The 17,308-nt window shown below is 46.6% G+C and overlaps 1 protein-coding gene across 1 annotated transcript in view; it reads right to left on the bottom strand.

Annotated features, from left to right (window-relative positions):
• The window catches only part of PNN (pinin, desmosome associated protein), a 126,300-nt gene that overhangs the window by 93,980 nt on the left and 15,012 nt on the right, over positions 1–17,308 (bottom strand). The window contains exon 2 of the mRNA XM_085626928.1: positions 15,802–15,891. Coding sequence (XP_085483054.1) covers positions 15,802–15,891 — 90 coding nt within the window. The remainder of the gene's footprint in view (positions 1–15,801; positions 15,892–17,308) is intronic.

Genomic DNA, 17,308 nt, shown 5'->3' with positions numbered 1-17,308 from the left:
TTGCCAGCCGTTTGCTCAAAGTAATTAGCAGGCTGGTTCACCAGGACCAATCGGGCTTCATGCCTCAACGAACCACCGCGCTGAATTTGTGTAGAGTGCACGGGATGATGGGGAGAGTAGCCACTATTCAAGAAGCGGTAATTTTATCTCTTGATGCCATCGAATGCCCATACCTTTTCGCAGTCCTCGAAAAAATGGGTTTTGGACCACGCTTCACCCAATTGAATAAACTCCTTTACTCTGAGCCCCTCGCCCAAGTGGTCGTTAATAACAAAAAGTCAGAAATATTTGAACTTGGAAGGGGAACCCGGCCGGGCTGCCGCTCTCCACCCTCCTTTTCGCATTAGCATTGGGGCCATTGGCATTATGGGTCCGTAAAGATCCAGTGATTCGGGAACTGTGGTGGGCAGAAAATTGGGAAGACCGCATTTCCCTATTTGCGGATGACATCCTACTCTTCCTGACTTCACCTAAGGCGTCACTTATAAGTGTACTAGATATATGCGCAGTCTTTGGTAGATACTGCGGCTACTCGATCAACTGGGGTAAATCGATTATATATGTCCTCAAAGGATCCCCCCCTGGCCTCCCGAAAGGGTGCCCGGCACAGATCACGATGTCAGGTTTCAAATACTTGGGCATTTTTATCACGACGGATCCTGCACACCACTTTCAGCATAACCTCCTGCCACCCCTACAAACACTGGAGCGCGATACAGTAATTTGGAGGGCACATTGCTTTCCAAAATGATGTCCCTGCCCCGTTTTTTATACGTGTTGCAAAGCTCCCCCGACTTAGTTCCTGCCAGATATTTTAAAGAATCGAAAGGAACCTACTATGGAATGGGAAACCTCGTATAGCCCTCGCCAAACTCAATCTCGGCTGGTACGATGGAGGTATTGGCCTCCCTGACCTCAAAATGTATTATTGGGCAGCACACCCGCCCACCATTAACCATGGCATTTACTGCCGAATAGACGACCCAGGCTATGCCATGGATCGCTGGTTACGGCCTGGGGGTCATTATAACAGAGCGTTGTACTCTAAAAGTGGACGATCTCGTCTGACAAAACACTCGGTACAATTCTGGCAAGCAGTCAACAGAAGTTTGGGGTGGGACCACAGGTTGACGCTGGCCACTCCCCTATAAGACTTGGAACTGCGTGGGAACCTGTGGCAGTCGAGAGGTTTCAACAAATGGGACCTCATACGTATCTCGAAGATAGGAGACCTCTGGGTAAAAGGGGGACATAAAATCCTTCGCATCCCTGCAACAAGAATTTGACTTGGCCTATACAGAATACTTTAGATACATGCAGGTTCACCACGCACTGCGAGCGGTACTTCCGGTAGGGACCACTCCCTCTGGAGTCCTCGCCTCTCGAGGATAGGCTGTTGGATGGCTACCTCCCGTCCAAGGCAATCTCCTGGACATATAAAAAACGAATTAATCACGCAAGTGACTTACTCTGAGACATAAGGGAGAAGTGGGACAGAGACGGTATCATCATGGATGATCAAGACTGGTCGGTGGCGTCCCCGCGAGAAGTGGCTATATCGGCAAGGCTGCGACTTGTCCAATTAAAGATACTACACAGAGTATATATAACAGGGCCTACTCTAGTGAAAATGGGAGCGGGGGGTGATGGGACTTGTAGGACACACTGCGGTAGTATAGGAACCTTCATGCATATATTGTGGGAAGGCGAACACATCCAACGATACTGGCATAAAATACACAAGATCATCAGTGAAGTGCTCTCACATACTATCCGTCCAGAAGCTAAGAGGTGTCTCCTGAATGTGTGGGAGCCCACAGATTTGAATAGCAAACGCGCCATGTGGGTAACAATAGGCCTTATGGTGGCAAAAAGAAATATAGCGCAACTGTGGGGAGCTGTGCACGCACCGACAGAGGCCTGCGAAAGGGACATGGACTGGCGCATGTTTAGAGAGAAAACAGTATATGTAGCTCGAGAATTGTCACAAATCTGGAATGATTGGCACTTTTACCGAGATGAGATCTGTAACCCCCTCCCTCCCCCCCCCCCCCAACATACCTACACATGATGACCCACCGACACCGTAATTAACATTGCAGCAATTATGTAGGTGCTCATGTACTGATTTGGAAGTCTAAGCCAAGTATAAAGAAATCTATCTACACTGTAATGTACGTAGTGTTGTCGACTGTAATAAAAAAAATTATAAAAAATAAAATTAAAATAAAAACCATCATGATATGGTCAAAGTCGATATATGCCAATCTCTACTATTTTGGGGTACTTTGTAGCGCACCGGCTGCCTTTTTGCAATAGTCTTTTCATATACAGAGGAAAAGTAGGGCAAAACTATTTACAGTCTGTATTGTTTGTTGAAATGCAGGAGGATAAGATGAAAATCATGAATCCACAATCTTTGAGTCAAGTTTTTAAGACAATTCCTCAATCATACGCAATTTACTTCAGCTGGGATATGGGGATTTAGGGTGATCCAGTTTAGGACCCAGTTCTCCCCAAGATTATTTTTTAAATCAATTTATTTCCTCCACATGTCTGGTCCTTGAACGATCAGTCACTCCAAGGCGCAGTGAGGGATTGAGGTGGGGTTAGTTTCATAGGTGTTTGGCCTTTGTTCTAGTAAGCATGTGGATAATGGAGAGTGGTGCACAAACAATTCATGGACCCAGTAGTTAGAACAGTGTTTAAGCTCCACATAGGGACTGGAGTCTTCCTTACTGGTGCAAATCTTTTTGAACTCTCTAGAAATCTCTTGGCTGGTGAATTATGAGACGGTCTTTTTCTGCCATGAATCTGGTCATTTGTCCCTTGGACAGTTCGATTTGGCTTGAGTACCAGGTTTGTCTTGTCCACTGACGGGCTATGAGAATTAGATATGTTCCTGGTTGTCTGCCTTTCTCCAATACCCGCTGTAGTAGGCGGATCGGAGGAAAGTAGTAGGCAAATGCCTGTGACCAATTTAGTGACTGAGCATTCGCTTTTGATGGTGTTGAAACCTTGAGGTGAAGAATTGACATTTGCCTTCCTCCGCTGTTGCCAATAGGTCTATTGTTGGTGTACTCCAGAGTCTAAATACTTATTGTAGACTCTTCTGCTTTATTTCCCATTTGTGTGAGCCGCTGTTCTGCCTGCTGAGCTGATCTGCTTCTGTGATGTCTTTTTCTGGTAGGTGAATTATTTGCAGACTGATTCTCTTTAGTATAGCCCATTGCCATATCAACTGAGCTAGTTTGCTTAGGGTAAGGAATATGCTACTTACCAGTATGCATCTGTTCTTGGCATGTAGAGCTGCAGAGTTGTACACTTAGCATAGACCGCCATCTGGTGTTGGGCCCGGATGTTTGCAGTTCGTTTTTGTTCTTTGGAAGTCACGAGTTCGGTGACTCCTCCTTCGGTCCGTACTGCGCATGGGCTTCGGCTCCATCCTCAGATTGTTTTTCGCCAACAGGGAAATGATGGAGCGTAGTAATAACAGTGAGAAACCCATGTGTGTTGTATCTAAATAAGATGGACTGGAACGGATACAGGTAGCCGGGGAGGCGGGTGGTCGTGTACAACTCTGCAGCTCTACATGCCAAGAACAGATGCATACTGGTAAGTAGCATATTCCGTTCGAGGCATATGAGCTGCAGATTGTACACTTACCATAGATTATATAGCAGTACCCAACCTTCGCGGCGACCACCGGTATCCGTTGCAGTGGTTTGAAAAAGTGTCTTTAGTACAGCCTGGCCCACCCTAGCTTGCTGCTTGGAATGCACATCTACACAGTAATGTTTTGTGAAGGTGTGCGGTGTAGACCATGTGGCTGCTTTGCAGATGTCATCTAAGGGTATATTCCCTAGAAAAGCCATAGAAGCCCCTAACTTTCTTGTAGAGTGGACTTTAGGCGGAACAGATCATGTTCTTTTTGCCTTTTGATAGCAAATTTTTATGCACTTTACAATCCACCTAGCTATCCCCGATTTAGAGATGGGGTTGCCTTTATGTGGTGGAGAGAAGGAAACAAATAATTGTTTAGTTTTCCTGAAAGGTTGTGTTCTCTGTATGTAGTACAGTAAAGCCCTCTTAACATCAAGTGTGTGTAGGGCCCTTTCCGCAACAGATTGAGGTTGCGAGAAAAAGACAGGTAATTCCACCGATTGATTGTGATGGAAGGGGGAAATGACTTTGGGCAGAAACTTTGGATTTGTACGAAGTATCACTTTGCTGTGATGTATTTGTAAGAAGGGTTCCTGTATAGTGAACGCTTGTATTTCACCAACCCTTCTAAGGGAAGTGATAGCTACGAGGAAAGCTGTTTTCCAGGTGAGGAACTGTAGCTCACATTTATGCATTGGTTCGAAGGGCGGACCCATTAGCCTTGTAAGAACTACATTTAGATTCCATACAGGGGAAGGTGGTGCCCTGGGAGGAATTACTCGTTTAAGGCCTTCCATAAAGGCTTTAATAGCGGGCACTCTGAACAGTGATAAATGCTGTCTGTTTTGTAGATAAGCAGCAATCGCTGCTAGGTGTAGGCGTATGGATGAATATGCCAGGTTACACCTGTGAAGATGGAGCAGATAGCATATGATGTGCTGTATGGATGCATCTAAAGGGTTGATCGTATTGTTACGGCTGTAAACCACAAATCTCTTCCACTTTGCGGCATAGCATGCTCGAGTGGTAGGACGTCTGGCTTCCTTGATAATGTTCATGCAATCAGGGGGAAGGTTAAGGTACCCAAATTCTAAGATTTCAGGAGCCAGATCGCAAGGTTGAGCTGAGCTGGGTCCGGGTGCCTGATTTCTCCATGGTTCTGAGTTAGGAGGCATGGGGAGAGGTGCGGTTTTTGATGTGGTACCACCGAGAGCTGTAGTAGTGTGGTGTACCACGGCTGCCTGGCCCATGTTGGAGCTACCAGAATGAGTGTGAGGGAGTGCTGTTGTAGCTTCCTTACCACTAATGGAATTAGCGGGAGAGGTGGAAAGGCGTATGCAAATTTGCCTGACCAGTTCATCCATATCGCATTGCCTTTGGACAATGGGTGTCGGTATCTGGCAGCGAAGCTTGGGCATTTTTTGTTTTCGTGGGTGGCGAAGAGGTCTATCTGAGGATGCCCCCACTTTTGGAAGAATGGGCGAAGAACCTGTGGATGCAGTTCCCATTCGTGTAGTTGTTGCGTTTGTCTGCTGAGCAGATCTGCCATGGTGTTTTGTATGCCTGGGACGTGCTGTGCCAGGAGAAAGATGTTTTGTGAAATTGCCCATCTCCATATGCTCTGGGCTAAGCGGGAGAGCTGGGGAGAGTGTGTCCCCCCCTGTTTTTGAATATAATACATTGCAGTCATATTGTCTGTGCAAATGAGGACTGCTTTGGCTGAAATCTGTTTTTGAAAGGATTTTAGGGCTAGAAAGATCGCCAAGAGCGCCAGATGGTTGATGTGGAGCGACTTTTGCTGTGGCGTCCATAGACCTTGCATTGTGAGGTGTAGGAGGTGCGCTCCCCAGCCGGAAAGCGATGCGTCCGCTGTTAGAATCACCTTAGGAAACGGGTCCAGGAACGGCCACCCTTTGGAAAGGTTTGTGGTGTTCCACCACTGCAGAGAGTGATGGGTGCGGCCGTCCACCAACACCAGATCCGTCAACTGTCCCTGGGCCTGGTTCCACTGTCGTGCTAGGCACTCTTGAAGTGGACGCATGTGGAGTCTTGCATGGGGCACTATGAAAATGCAAGATGCCATCATCCCTATGAGCTTCACAAACACTCTTGCTGGAAGAGAGTGTTGAGGAAGGAACGTTTGGCGCAAGGCTTGTACGCTTGCGATTCTGGCTGAGTTTGGATAGGCAATACCTTTGGAGGTGTCTATAGTGGCCCCGAGATATTGCTTTGTGTGAGATGGTAGGAGGTGGGACTTTTGGTAGTTCACCGTGAAGCCTAGCTGGTGGAGCAGTTGAATGGTGCTGTTGGTATGTTGCACACATTTGGTTGTAGGACGCGGCTTTTATGAGCCAGTCGTCTAAGTAAGGGAAGACGTGAATATGTTGACGTCTGAGGTGTGCTGCTACAACTGCTAGGCATTTGGTAAACACCCGTGGTGCGGTGGTGACCCCGAAGGGGAGAACTGTGAACTGGTAATGTTGACCGTCCACCACAAACCTGAGGTACTTCCTGTGAGAAGGGTGTATTGGAATGTGAAAGTATGCGTCTTTCAGATCCAAGGTAGTGAGAAAGTCTCCCTGACAGAGGAGCGGGAGGACTTGTTGTAGGGTGACCATGTGGAAATGGTCTGAATGTATGTATGCATTTAGAGGCCGGAGGTTCAAAATGGGCCTCAGGGTCCCGTCTTTCTTCGGTATTAGGAAATACAGAGAGTAGACCCCTAGATTTTTCTGATTGACGGGGACTTGCTCTATAGCGTGTTTTTGGAGGAGGGAGAGCACCTCCTGTTTGAGCAGTGTGGAGTGTTCTTGAGACATTGGACGGTGCCTTGGTGGGATATTGGGTGGGGTAGATGTTAGCTCGAGACAGTACCCTGGCCGAATAATTTGGGTCACCCATTTGTCCGATGTTATGGATTCCCATGCGTTGATAAAGTTTTGTAGTCTGCCCCCGACCGGAGTGGGATGGTCTGGGGGGAGCGGAGGGGAGTCATTGTGCGGGCGGGGTGGAAGAACGGGTGGTGTTAGTATCGCCCCAGCCCTTATTGTTGTTGCCTCTGTAACCACCCCTTTGGTAGCCCTTTGAAAAGGTATTTTGAGGAGGGGACTTGTAGGAGGTAGAGGCGCTATCGGTGGAGTAGCCTCTGCCTGTGCTACGAAAGGATGAGCGTCGAAAGGAGCGTTTAGGGGTCTGTGATTGTAATGCCCCCATAGACTTTGCTGTGTCTGTGTCCTTTTTCATTTTTTCTAATGCTTCGTCTACCTTTGGCCCGAAGAGATTTTGTTGGTCAAAGGGGTGATTTAGTATGGATGCCTGGACTTCAGGCTTGAACCCTGAGATCCTGAGCCAGGCATGACGACGAAGCAGGACACTAGTATTTATGGCTCTAGAAGCAGTGTCGGCTGCATCGAGGGCACATTTAATGGAGGTGTTAGTAATTAGCTTACCCTCCTGTATCAGGTCATGAGCTTTGCGTTTGTGTTTTTCTGGGAGGTGCTGTATAAGAGCCTCAAGCTCATCGTAGTGTGCTCTGTCATAGCGCGCAAGCAGTGCTTGTGTATTTGCAATGCGCCAGATGTTCGCGGCTTGTGAGGCGGTGCGTTTGCCAGACGCGTATAGAAGTTTGGATTCCTTATCTGGCAGTGGGGCCTCTCCTGAGGACTGGGAGTTAGACCGCTTTCTAGCTGTGGACACAACTAGGGAATCTAAGGGAGCAGGGCCCGTAATGTATGTAGGGTCTGTGGGTTCCGCTTTATACTTTTTTTCTATTCTAGGGTTTAAGACCCTGGCCCTGACAGGGTCTTTGAACACCTCTGCAGCATGCTTGGTGACACCCTTAAGTATGGGCAAGATAGCTGTGGACTTATCCTGAATATCAAATGTATCCAGTAAGAAGTCGTCTTCCACTGGTTCACTATGCATTTCCACCCCATGGTAGTGTGCTGCTCTCTGCACTAAGTGGTGAAACCCTAATGAGTCCTCTGGGGGAGACGGCCTGGATGGGTATAGGTCGTCCTGAGGCACATCCGGTATGTCAGGGTTTTGGTAATCTTCCCATGGGTCTGGGGTCCCCGGTGAAGTAGGGTCCATTGGGGCGTCCGCCGGGTCATAATCTGGATCCCCGTAATCCGGATCTGGGGTCGGGGAATGATGAGGCAAGGGTGGGGGAGACCTGGGAGGGGGTGGAAGAGGTGGAGGGCACTCTGGGAGGAGAAGTAGCAGAGTCCTTCCGCTTGGGCGGTGGAGGAGGAGCCGGTGTGTCAAGACGTCTTTTCTTGACAACTAAAGTCAATAGCCCAGTCTTTGGATCCTTAAATAAGGTCTTTTGTAAAGGATCTGGTGTAAAGCGGTCCAGTGGCACCGAATCGTCCGCTGGCGCCGATGTTTTCAGAGCCGAGGATTTTGATGGTTTCTCTGTGCCATGCCTTTTTGGAACCTCCGGTTTTTTCGGTGTCGAAGTAGTTTTCGGCGCCGGAGCGTCGGTGCCGGGGGATTTGTGTTTGTGTTTTGTCGGCACCGAGAGTCCAGGCTTCGGCACAGTTGGCTTCGGAGTCGAGCTGGGCGTCACTTTCTTCGGTGCCGGACGGTGTTTATCGGCACCAGGCGTCGGCTGGCTCGAGCCCGAGCTGCCGTGAGACTTGAGGCTTTGACACCGGGCCCGAAGGTGGGGTGATCGAAGCTGTGTGCTTGGTTTTACCCAGGCCTGCAGGCGAGGGTGTAACCTGAGTCTCTTTGGTTTTGGGCGCGATGGTGGGAGGGGGTAGAGTACTCACGACCCTCTGCGCCGGTGTGATCTCCTCCACGTCGGAGTCGTCGGCCTTGGAAGCGCTGACTACGTCTTCCTCCTGCTCGGTGTGTTGTTGCCCCGAAGCTCTGGTGTCGTCTCCGAAGATGTCCGGTGGAGCCGCGGTCGATGAGTGTGCCATGGTGCGTCGAGCTCTTCGATCCCGGATGGTCTTTTTTGAGCGAAAAGACTTACAGGCGGGGCAGTCTCTAGCCTCGTGTTCTGGAGAGAGGCAAAGGTTACACACCTGATGGAGGTCGGTGTGGGGAAATTTAGACCCACATTTTGGGCACTTTTTGAACGGAGTCCTTTCCATCGGCCGGGACCGGAGTCGAGGAGGGCCCGAAGGCCGGTGCCGATGTGCGGAATGGAGAAAAGTGCCGCTTCGAGAGATGAAGATAGATGAAGGAACTCGAAGAACGAGGATTTTCCGTCGAGGCTGGAACCGTAGAAGTTCGAAGCCGGAGCACGAAGTATCACATCCGAGCCCGATGGCGGAAAAAAACAATCTGAGGATGGAGCCGAAGCCCATGCGCAGTACGGACCGAAGGAGGAGTCACCGAACTCGTGACTTCCAAAGAACAAAAACAAACTGCAAACATCCGGGCCAAACACCAGATGGCGATCTATGCTAAGTGTACAATCTGCAGCTCATATGCCTCGAACATTATTTTATTCCTCCCGGTTTGTTCAGGTAAAACATTGTTGAATAGTCCATCTGGATTAATACAGTCACCCCTGCAATGTTGGCTTGGAATGGTTTTAGTGCCAGAAAGTCTTCATCTCTAGGAAGTTGTCTTTTATGAAGTCTAAATTGTTCCGTTGACCTCGCATTTTTAGGTTTCCTGAATGCGCTTCTCATGCTTTGTGAGACGCATCTGTTGTAATGGTCACTGAAGGAGTTGGTGATTTGAAAGGTCTGCCTAACGTTATAATCTTGGATGCCCACCATTGTATCTCCTTCTGCGAGATCCTGCTTTGGTACAAGAAATGAGGTGAGTAGTTTCCTTTGTTGGTACCTTCTCTTCTGCCTGTTTAGGAACTTTCTTCCATGGGGAGGATTTTGTGGAGGGTTTCTGGTTAGTTCTATACAATAGCAGTGGCGCACCATGTTTAAAATCCAACTGTCTGGTTAGATTTTCCCATTCTTGTGGATAATATGCTAAACTGCCTCTCACTAGTGCTGGGGGGGGAACCCTTTCTCTGAGCAAGTCTCTTGGAGCTTGCTCGTCCCCCTGGAGGGTTGTCCACTGGCTCTTCTGCCCCAAAAGGACTGTCTTGGTTGTAGCTGCCAGGATGGGTTTCCGGACGGTTGACTAGACTGCTCTCCGCTGCCATGCGCCTGTTGTCCCGCAGAGAAAACCCCCCTTCCTGTGGGTCTTCGGAGGTTACTTCCTCACCTTTTGAAGGTGCCCCTGTATTGCAAGGTCCCCATTGGCTTAGCCGTTTCATTGTCCTTTATTTGCTGTAAGGACTCCTCTACTTCACGTCCAAACAAGGCATCTCCTGTGAAGTGCTAAATACTTATGGTTGTTTGCACTTCTTATCTGAAGCCTGAGATTCTCAGCCAGGTGTGCCTTCTGAGGGTTGTACCTGTGCATATTTGTCTGCTGGCAGTATCAGCTGAGTCTAGAGATGACGTTATGTAGGTATTCTCTATGTTTTCCCCTCCTGTATTTTAGATGTTGCTCTGTTCTATCCTCTTCAGAGAGTCTGTTAATTATCTCCTTGATGTCGTCCTATTGTTGGTGACCATACCTGTTGAGGGGGGCATTGGAATTAGCACTGGGCAATTGCATTGCTGCCTGCCTTTCCATTTTCCTCTCCACCATGTACATTCTCTTACTTTCTTTTTCTGGGGGGTGGACCAGTGGAGGAATGAGAGAAAGTTGCTCCTTCTCCTTGCTGTGGTGACAATGGAGTCTGCCAATGTGTTCCTCTGGATATATCTGGCATGGGTCTGTACTTCCTTCCCAGCGCTTACTCCCTTCGTTGAGGCAGGCTCCTTGAAAGACTATGCCCTTTCCAGTATGCTTGGTAGCACTGGAAGGTATTGAGCACCTTTCGTGGATGGCATCATTGTTTCAAGGAGAAAATTTGAGCCTCCTTTTTCCTCCTCAAAAGGTGACCCCGAAAGTATCAGCTGCTCTTTAAAGAGGCGGTTATAAAAGGTAATGTTGTCTGGTGGTGAAGCCTTCGAGGGGTAGCTACAGATATTCAGGACTGTCGAGGTTGTTCCATTCTTCTGCAAAAGTTCCTGTTGCATCGTCTTTCTCTGGGACGAGTTCTTCTTCGACAGCCTCCTCGTGAGGTTCAGGGGTTGCAAGTGTTTCGAGGACATTATCTTCTTCCTCGGCCTCTGAGGTCGTAGATGGTTTGAAGAAGTTCTGTATTCAATTAGTGCCTTGTCGAACTTCCGTTGAAGGAGTGCCGTCATTTCTGCTTCTTTTTCACCTCGAAGACCCTATTGGCGGCTGTTGCCAGGTAGATCCTTTTCCTTGCTATGGTGGTTTCTGTCTCCGAAGGTTTGGTATTATCCTTCGAAACTTCCAGACTGACCGTTTTATTTTGAAATTTTTCCCTTATTGGTATCCCTGGCATGGGATCCGTGAGGTTCTTTTGGCCACAGCTGACCCTCGGTCGTGGTCTTTTGATGCCTGGGCTGCCTTCTGGACCTTCTTTTCAAGGCTCTTGGTATTAGAAGGGGGAGGGGATTAAGTTACCGTCTAAGGTTTTTTTTTTTACGGCCTTGGGAGTGTTTTTAGTTGCAAATCTTCTCTGCGTCCCCAGAAGATGTAGACGTCTGATCCTCTGTGGGTTGAATCTGCAGCCGCTCCTTATTAGTCTTCATTGTTTGAGAGGCCCAAGTCCTTCAGGCTGCTGAACATGGCTGCGTGGTGTTCCTCCCTCTGCTTCTACTGTGCTTGGAGTGTTTTTGACTCTAATGTAGCGCAGGCCTCGCTGTACTTTTCCCTGTGGTTCCTTGGTAGGCAGAGGTTACAGATGTGGTGCGAATTTGTGGGGACATATAAGGCACAGCTTGAAAGGGGCATTTTCCATGGCTCCTACCATGCCTCAGTTTCGGTTCATATGCGCAGTTAAGCTGTTCCAATGGGGTCTCCCAACGGGAATCGTGAACAGAGGTTCCTTTCCTTCTCAGATGCCTTCTTTATCAATGTAAAATGTTTTTCGCCTAAATTTTTTTTTAAAAATGCAGGAATTCTGCCTAAAAATTGGGAGACTCTTCCCTTGCTTACAGACCCTACGGCAGAAAAAATTATCTGAAGATGGCTACCACGTACAGGAGAGCCGTGGTGATGTCACACAAGGGATGGACCTAGCACCAATTGGTGGTCGACAACACCCCCGAAAAAAGTAAGACAATTCCGGACCCAACCACTAGATGAAGGAATAATGGACAGCACGTGAATCCAGAAATTGATTCATACAGCAAAACTATGCTTTCTTTGGAAGTGATTGACAAGGAGGTTAACACTTGCTTTGTGTAGGGTACAGAGTAGGTTTCTAATGCTAGGGTAGATGCTTTGGTCTTTGAAGCTAATGGATCGGGTCAAACAGGAGATGCAGGAGTGCTGATTGAAATTGCATCACAGATTTTTGTAATTTAATACTGAATAAAGAAAAAAAACGGTTTCTTTTAAAGACTTGAGGATTGGTCTGTTCTGTATACATGCTGAAAATGTGAGTTTGCAGAGTTTTTAATAGGACCTGGTCATATAGGTTTTGTTCTCCAAATTACTTTTTGGTAACTACTTCTGCTAATCGTGTAAAAAAAAAAATTATGTTTGAACTGATTTACGTTAACAATGTCCCAACATTGTCTCTTTATTAAATACAAAACACGGATGAAACATTTTTTAAGCTGGTTTAGATTTTCTAAGCTTTATGATACCAGCTTCTCAACAGCAGAGGTCATTTTTACAATACATTTTCCCCATTACCTTTAGTGGGTAGCTGTTGGGTCCTGCTATAGACCTTAACACTTTGTAGAAGTCATCAAATTTACCTCTTAGGTTTTTGAGCTGCTGGCCATGTATCGTTCAGTTCTCATATGCAGATGTGGGAGGGAAACCATGTTCAGGAGAAGTGTGGAGGTTAAAGCCTGTTCTTTTGCAGGTGGATCAGGATATTGGCTTTGGCACAGTGAAGACTACAACGTGTTGAGATTTAAAAAAATTATCCATGCACTAATATGGACTTTTAAGTACTGGGAGGTAGGGAGATTATGTGCTCTCATTTGTGGAATTGAGAAAATCTAAAAGTGTATCTTTTTTACTTCGAAGTGGGTTTGGGCTATTAAAAAATTGCTGTATAAACAGTAGTTACTGTAAAAAGCCAACTATTACTGTCAACTAAAGAAAAACAACTTCATTACAACTTGAATAAATGGAAAACAGCCATCTAAAACCATAATATTACAGGATTTCATAATATACCCCTATATTAAATAAACTGAGCGTCATGGGCCCCCCCCCCCCCGCTTCTCATTTGTCACGTTCAAGAGCTGCTGCACCATCTACAAGGAAGGCCACTATTTCACCCCTCATTACCCGATGACCTTAGAATGAAACAGGCTTAATATACAGCAGGGTCATTACCATACTGAAAATTAAAAAACAAGAATACAAGACATCTATCTTTTTGCTGGATGTGATCCTCAGATCTATAATGCCCAGTAATGTAAATCCTGCCATGCACCACCCCTTGGATTCCGGAAAACCCCACTTCAAGCAACATCTTGTTAAGTATTCCCCTAGATGCAGAGGTATCTCTGAAGAATAACTAACCTTACCCCAGCCTTTTTCTCCACCCATAAAGGCACATCACTATTTACCCTAATGCGGTATCCCACTATTTCCTCTCAACGTAATGACGACATCACAAAAAAATGTGCTTTATTTTATCATCATGCAAAACCACCAAATGCTTTTGTGCTAAAACTGAAACTGTACAATGGTCAGATGTGTGTGATGTGCAGTCCTGTGTCTATACAGACTTTTGCTATCCGTATGACCTAGAGCTTAGGTCAGCAAGAGGGTGCTGCTATCTAGTGACCCTACACTAACAAATTTGAATCCGAGCAATATCAACTCAAGTCTTCCATCCATCCATCGGAAACTGGTTAATTGAGTACCATTAGGTTAAATAATAGTAAAACCTATTAATTATATTGGTGATTGGAGAAAGCTGGCTCTTTATAGAATATATCAAAATTAGATATATCATGCAAAAAGACCAGGGGTTCCCCTCATAAGTGGACATGGTCTTGCTATGGCAATCCCAAGGTGCTCTTCTAGGGATTAGTGTGGTTGAGCATCCATACGCTTATCACAGAGGAGTGCAAGACATCTGAAAATACCCACACTGGACAATAAATGAGGCGACTCAATAAGGAGATCCACACGCCTTTATAAAAATAACACATCATTATATATGTTTAGGCACCAGAAGCAATTTGTTCAGGTAATTACGTTCTTAAATAGGAATTCTTTTCAGTTCACAAAGTCGCAATTTATTGCAATTTTTAGAAGCTGCAATGTTATCCTGTGGAAGTAAAAGTCAATGCGACATTCAGGTACAGTGACTTCAGGACCAATCTCCAGGAGTTTAGGTGAGTGGGGGACAAGGTCCAAGGCGGTACCAAAAGAACACTACCATTGGCACTAGGCCAGCTGGGTACAAAACACTGGCTGGTGCCCAATGTGGCTCCATGGGGATTGGTCTCACAAAGCTGCAGGCTTGGACTCGGAGGCCTGTCAGGCTGAACCAACGGGGGGGGGGGGGGGGGGGGGGGGGGGCTCAGGCCTTACAATGCTCGTGTACGTAGTGACACCTTTGGTCCTCTTCTCCACTGCCCAGGGGCAACGGTTGCAGAGGGGACTTTGGACATCAGGTTTTCCTTACTGGGAGCAGTCGCGGTTGAGGGGGGGCATGTGTGCAGAGGCCGCAGGCGACAGAGATCGCAGTGAACTCAGTCTCTGGAGGGCTGGGGGACTACGATGACAATGGTGGCCCACTTCAACTCAAACTTGGAGCGACGGGTGCAGTGGTGTCTTCAGGTGTCAGGTTTCTGCAGTCACAAAGACTGCACAGGAGTCTTTGGGTGCCTGCATGTTTGCAGGAAAGCATATCCACCACTTCTCGCGAGGTCTTTGTTCCTGGCTGAAGTGCTCGTGGGTCTCCTAAGATTTGGTGACTCGGCAGCTGCAGGACAAGTCAGCTGGGTTAACGTCAGGTGATTTGCTGGGTCTGCAGGACGCAATTCTTCACGTCCTCCTTCATCTTTCAGGTAAGCAGGAACGGATTTCCTGGTGCCAGGCTAGTGTAGGGGCCAATGAGCTACTTACCCATGGGTTCACAATACCCCCCGATATGACCACTTCCTGTGAGAAGTGGGCATAACCCTGTCCCAGAGTTCCTAAGTGTGCCACCCTCTTCCCATGCAGGCTTTGTTTCTGACCTCCTAATAGCAAAGGCTTCAACCTTGGAGGTCAGAAATCTATCACGGGTGGCAGGCTGGCAGAGACCTGTCAGCCAACCCCTCAGAGGCTGGTAGGTTTGAAAGGGGCACCAATAAGGTGCCCTCTGGGTGCATGTATTCACAACTCCATCCCTGGAATCAGTGAAGTCATCATGTAGCTGGGGGAACTTGTTTTGTACATGCAGTGTTAGGGGACCTGAGTTAGATCATGTTTTCACTTTTGTCTGCACCAAAACATGCAGCCTGTGATGGCAGCCCTGCACAAGTTTGGTGATGACTCCTTTAGGGTGGCGCAATTTGCACTGCAGCCCTATGCCTCAGTCCCTAGGTATCAGGGGTACCATTTACTAGGGACTTGAAAAGGGTGCAAATGGTATTGGGAATTGGGGGAACAATTGTACAGTTTCGGGAAAGATCTGGACCTGGTTAGCAGGAACCCAGGGCACTTCCAGTTGAAATCACATGTACCAGGCAAAAAGTGGGGGTGACCATGCCAAAAAGGAGTACTTTCCTACAAATACATTTGAAAAAATATATCAAAAGAAAACCAGCAACCCGTGAACGGAGAAAAGACCAGGAGGAAGGGGTGCACAAACCGTGTGCAGGAGCGAATAGGAGGCTTTGCTAGAGCTTTTCATTAGGAAAAGTAACCGGAAATGAAATTAGAGCTACACTGCTCATGGATGTTTAACATATCTTCCAAAAATTTGGATTTAAATCTAAAATTGTTGGCTTACAAGTCAATGGCTCCTTCAAAAAGAAAGCTATTAACCCCCGGAGTATTAATAAGTAAAAACATAAAAACTAATGTACACAGTAAAAGTACTGATGATTCAATTTAAGTTCTTACCTCAACAATACACCACCACGCCCTCTACCTCCACCAACACCAACCCCGACAACAGGACCCGAGATGGTAAGACGCCTCGCTTGAGCAGGCCTGTAAGTAGAAAGAAAAATAAATTAATACAAATATTACAGCACACAAGACAATCCTAAAAGTGCAATATTAATTGTACAAATACAAACCGAACAGCTATATGGGTTGTACAGAAAATGCTCAACCCTTCGAACAGCTACAATGTAACACCTATAAATTTAAAAATCCAAATTTAATCTAACAATTGAGCAGAATCCTTCTAGTAGCAACATTCAAATCAAATCTTAAAGCTGTAGTAAGTAATTTGCTGGGGATCTGTGGCATGCATAAGAAGTAGCTTAGCTTCATAACCTTAAGAAACAAACATTCAAATTGGGCCAACAGTATTACCCAGCTCTAGGACTGACCAAGTCTGGTGTGCATCAGCGAAGAAAGCTCAAGTCTGCAAGTCAACACAGTACAAAAGGCCCGTCATTCTGCGAAGGAACCAGGATCACAGCACTTTCACACCAAATAAGCCATGTTGACATTGCAATAAATCATGGCCCATAGCACTAGAATTCACACTTGTAAAGAACACACAAGTAATGACAGATACACTACCTCAAGCCGTAATTATACGCCATTACTGCATGCAAGAGCATGGATACTAAGACCCAAACACTTGCAAGCCTGCCAGCATCAGTCTCTACTCACAAACTTTACCCAGCTAGCAGCACTCACGCCAAGCTAAATTATGATGCCCATAAACCATTTAATTCAACTGGCACTAAGTTAGCTTTCAATAGTATCTTTTGTGATTATAATGCACTTAGATTAAAGTGTATATCGGGGGTTCTGCTACAGTCATCTATGTTGTAGTGTCCAACAGCAACCAGCAAGTGTAGTTATTTGCATAATATGCATGGAAGAGGTAGCTGTGTTAAATTTTGAGCAGTTTGATGTAATAATGCAGTAATTGGAATGCGGAGCTATAATTCAGTGTGATGCACAATTACAAATAAGTCCAATTGGACCGGATAGTTACTAAAGAACCAAGCATACTCCTAGATCCATTTAGGAAAGATCTGAGCCAAGTAGATGTAAATGTATCAAGGAATGTGTGAAGGTTACCATTAACACAACAAAGAAGACCTGGCACCATGCTCCTCAAGATACTCGAGACAGAAACAAGTATCAAAAATATAGTTTGTTCATTCATTTAAGAGACGTGATCAAACTTCCTTAACACTAGCACTAATACAAACATTTCACAAAACTAAAGGGTGACCAATCGCCAGAAAAGAAAGTGCCCCCCAAATAAACTTATACTGCAGACCCTACATTTACCAGCTTGAAAAGCACTAGGGAAGAACACAGCATCTCTGCAGGGGCATAGAGGCTAGAATTAGCACAGCTGCAAAAAGAACCACACTGGAAGGAGGCCATTTTTAGGCAGGATGTGGAAGGGGAATACAATACCAAGACCAAAGGAGCA

Source organism: Triturus cristatus, chromosome 9, assembly GCF_964204655.1.
Source record: "Triturus cristatus chromosome 9, aTriCri1.1, whole genome shotgun sequence".
Lineage (NCBI taxonomy): Eukaryota > Metazoa > Chordata > Amphibia > Caudata > Salamandridae > Triturus > Triturus cristatus.
This window is presented reverse-complemented; position numbering and strand designations above follow the sequence as displayed.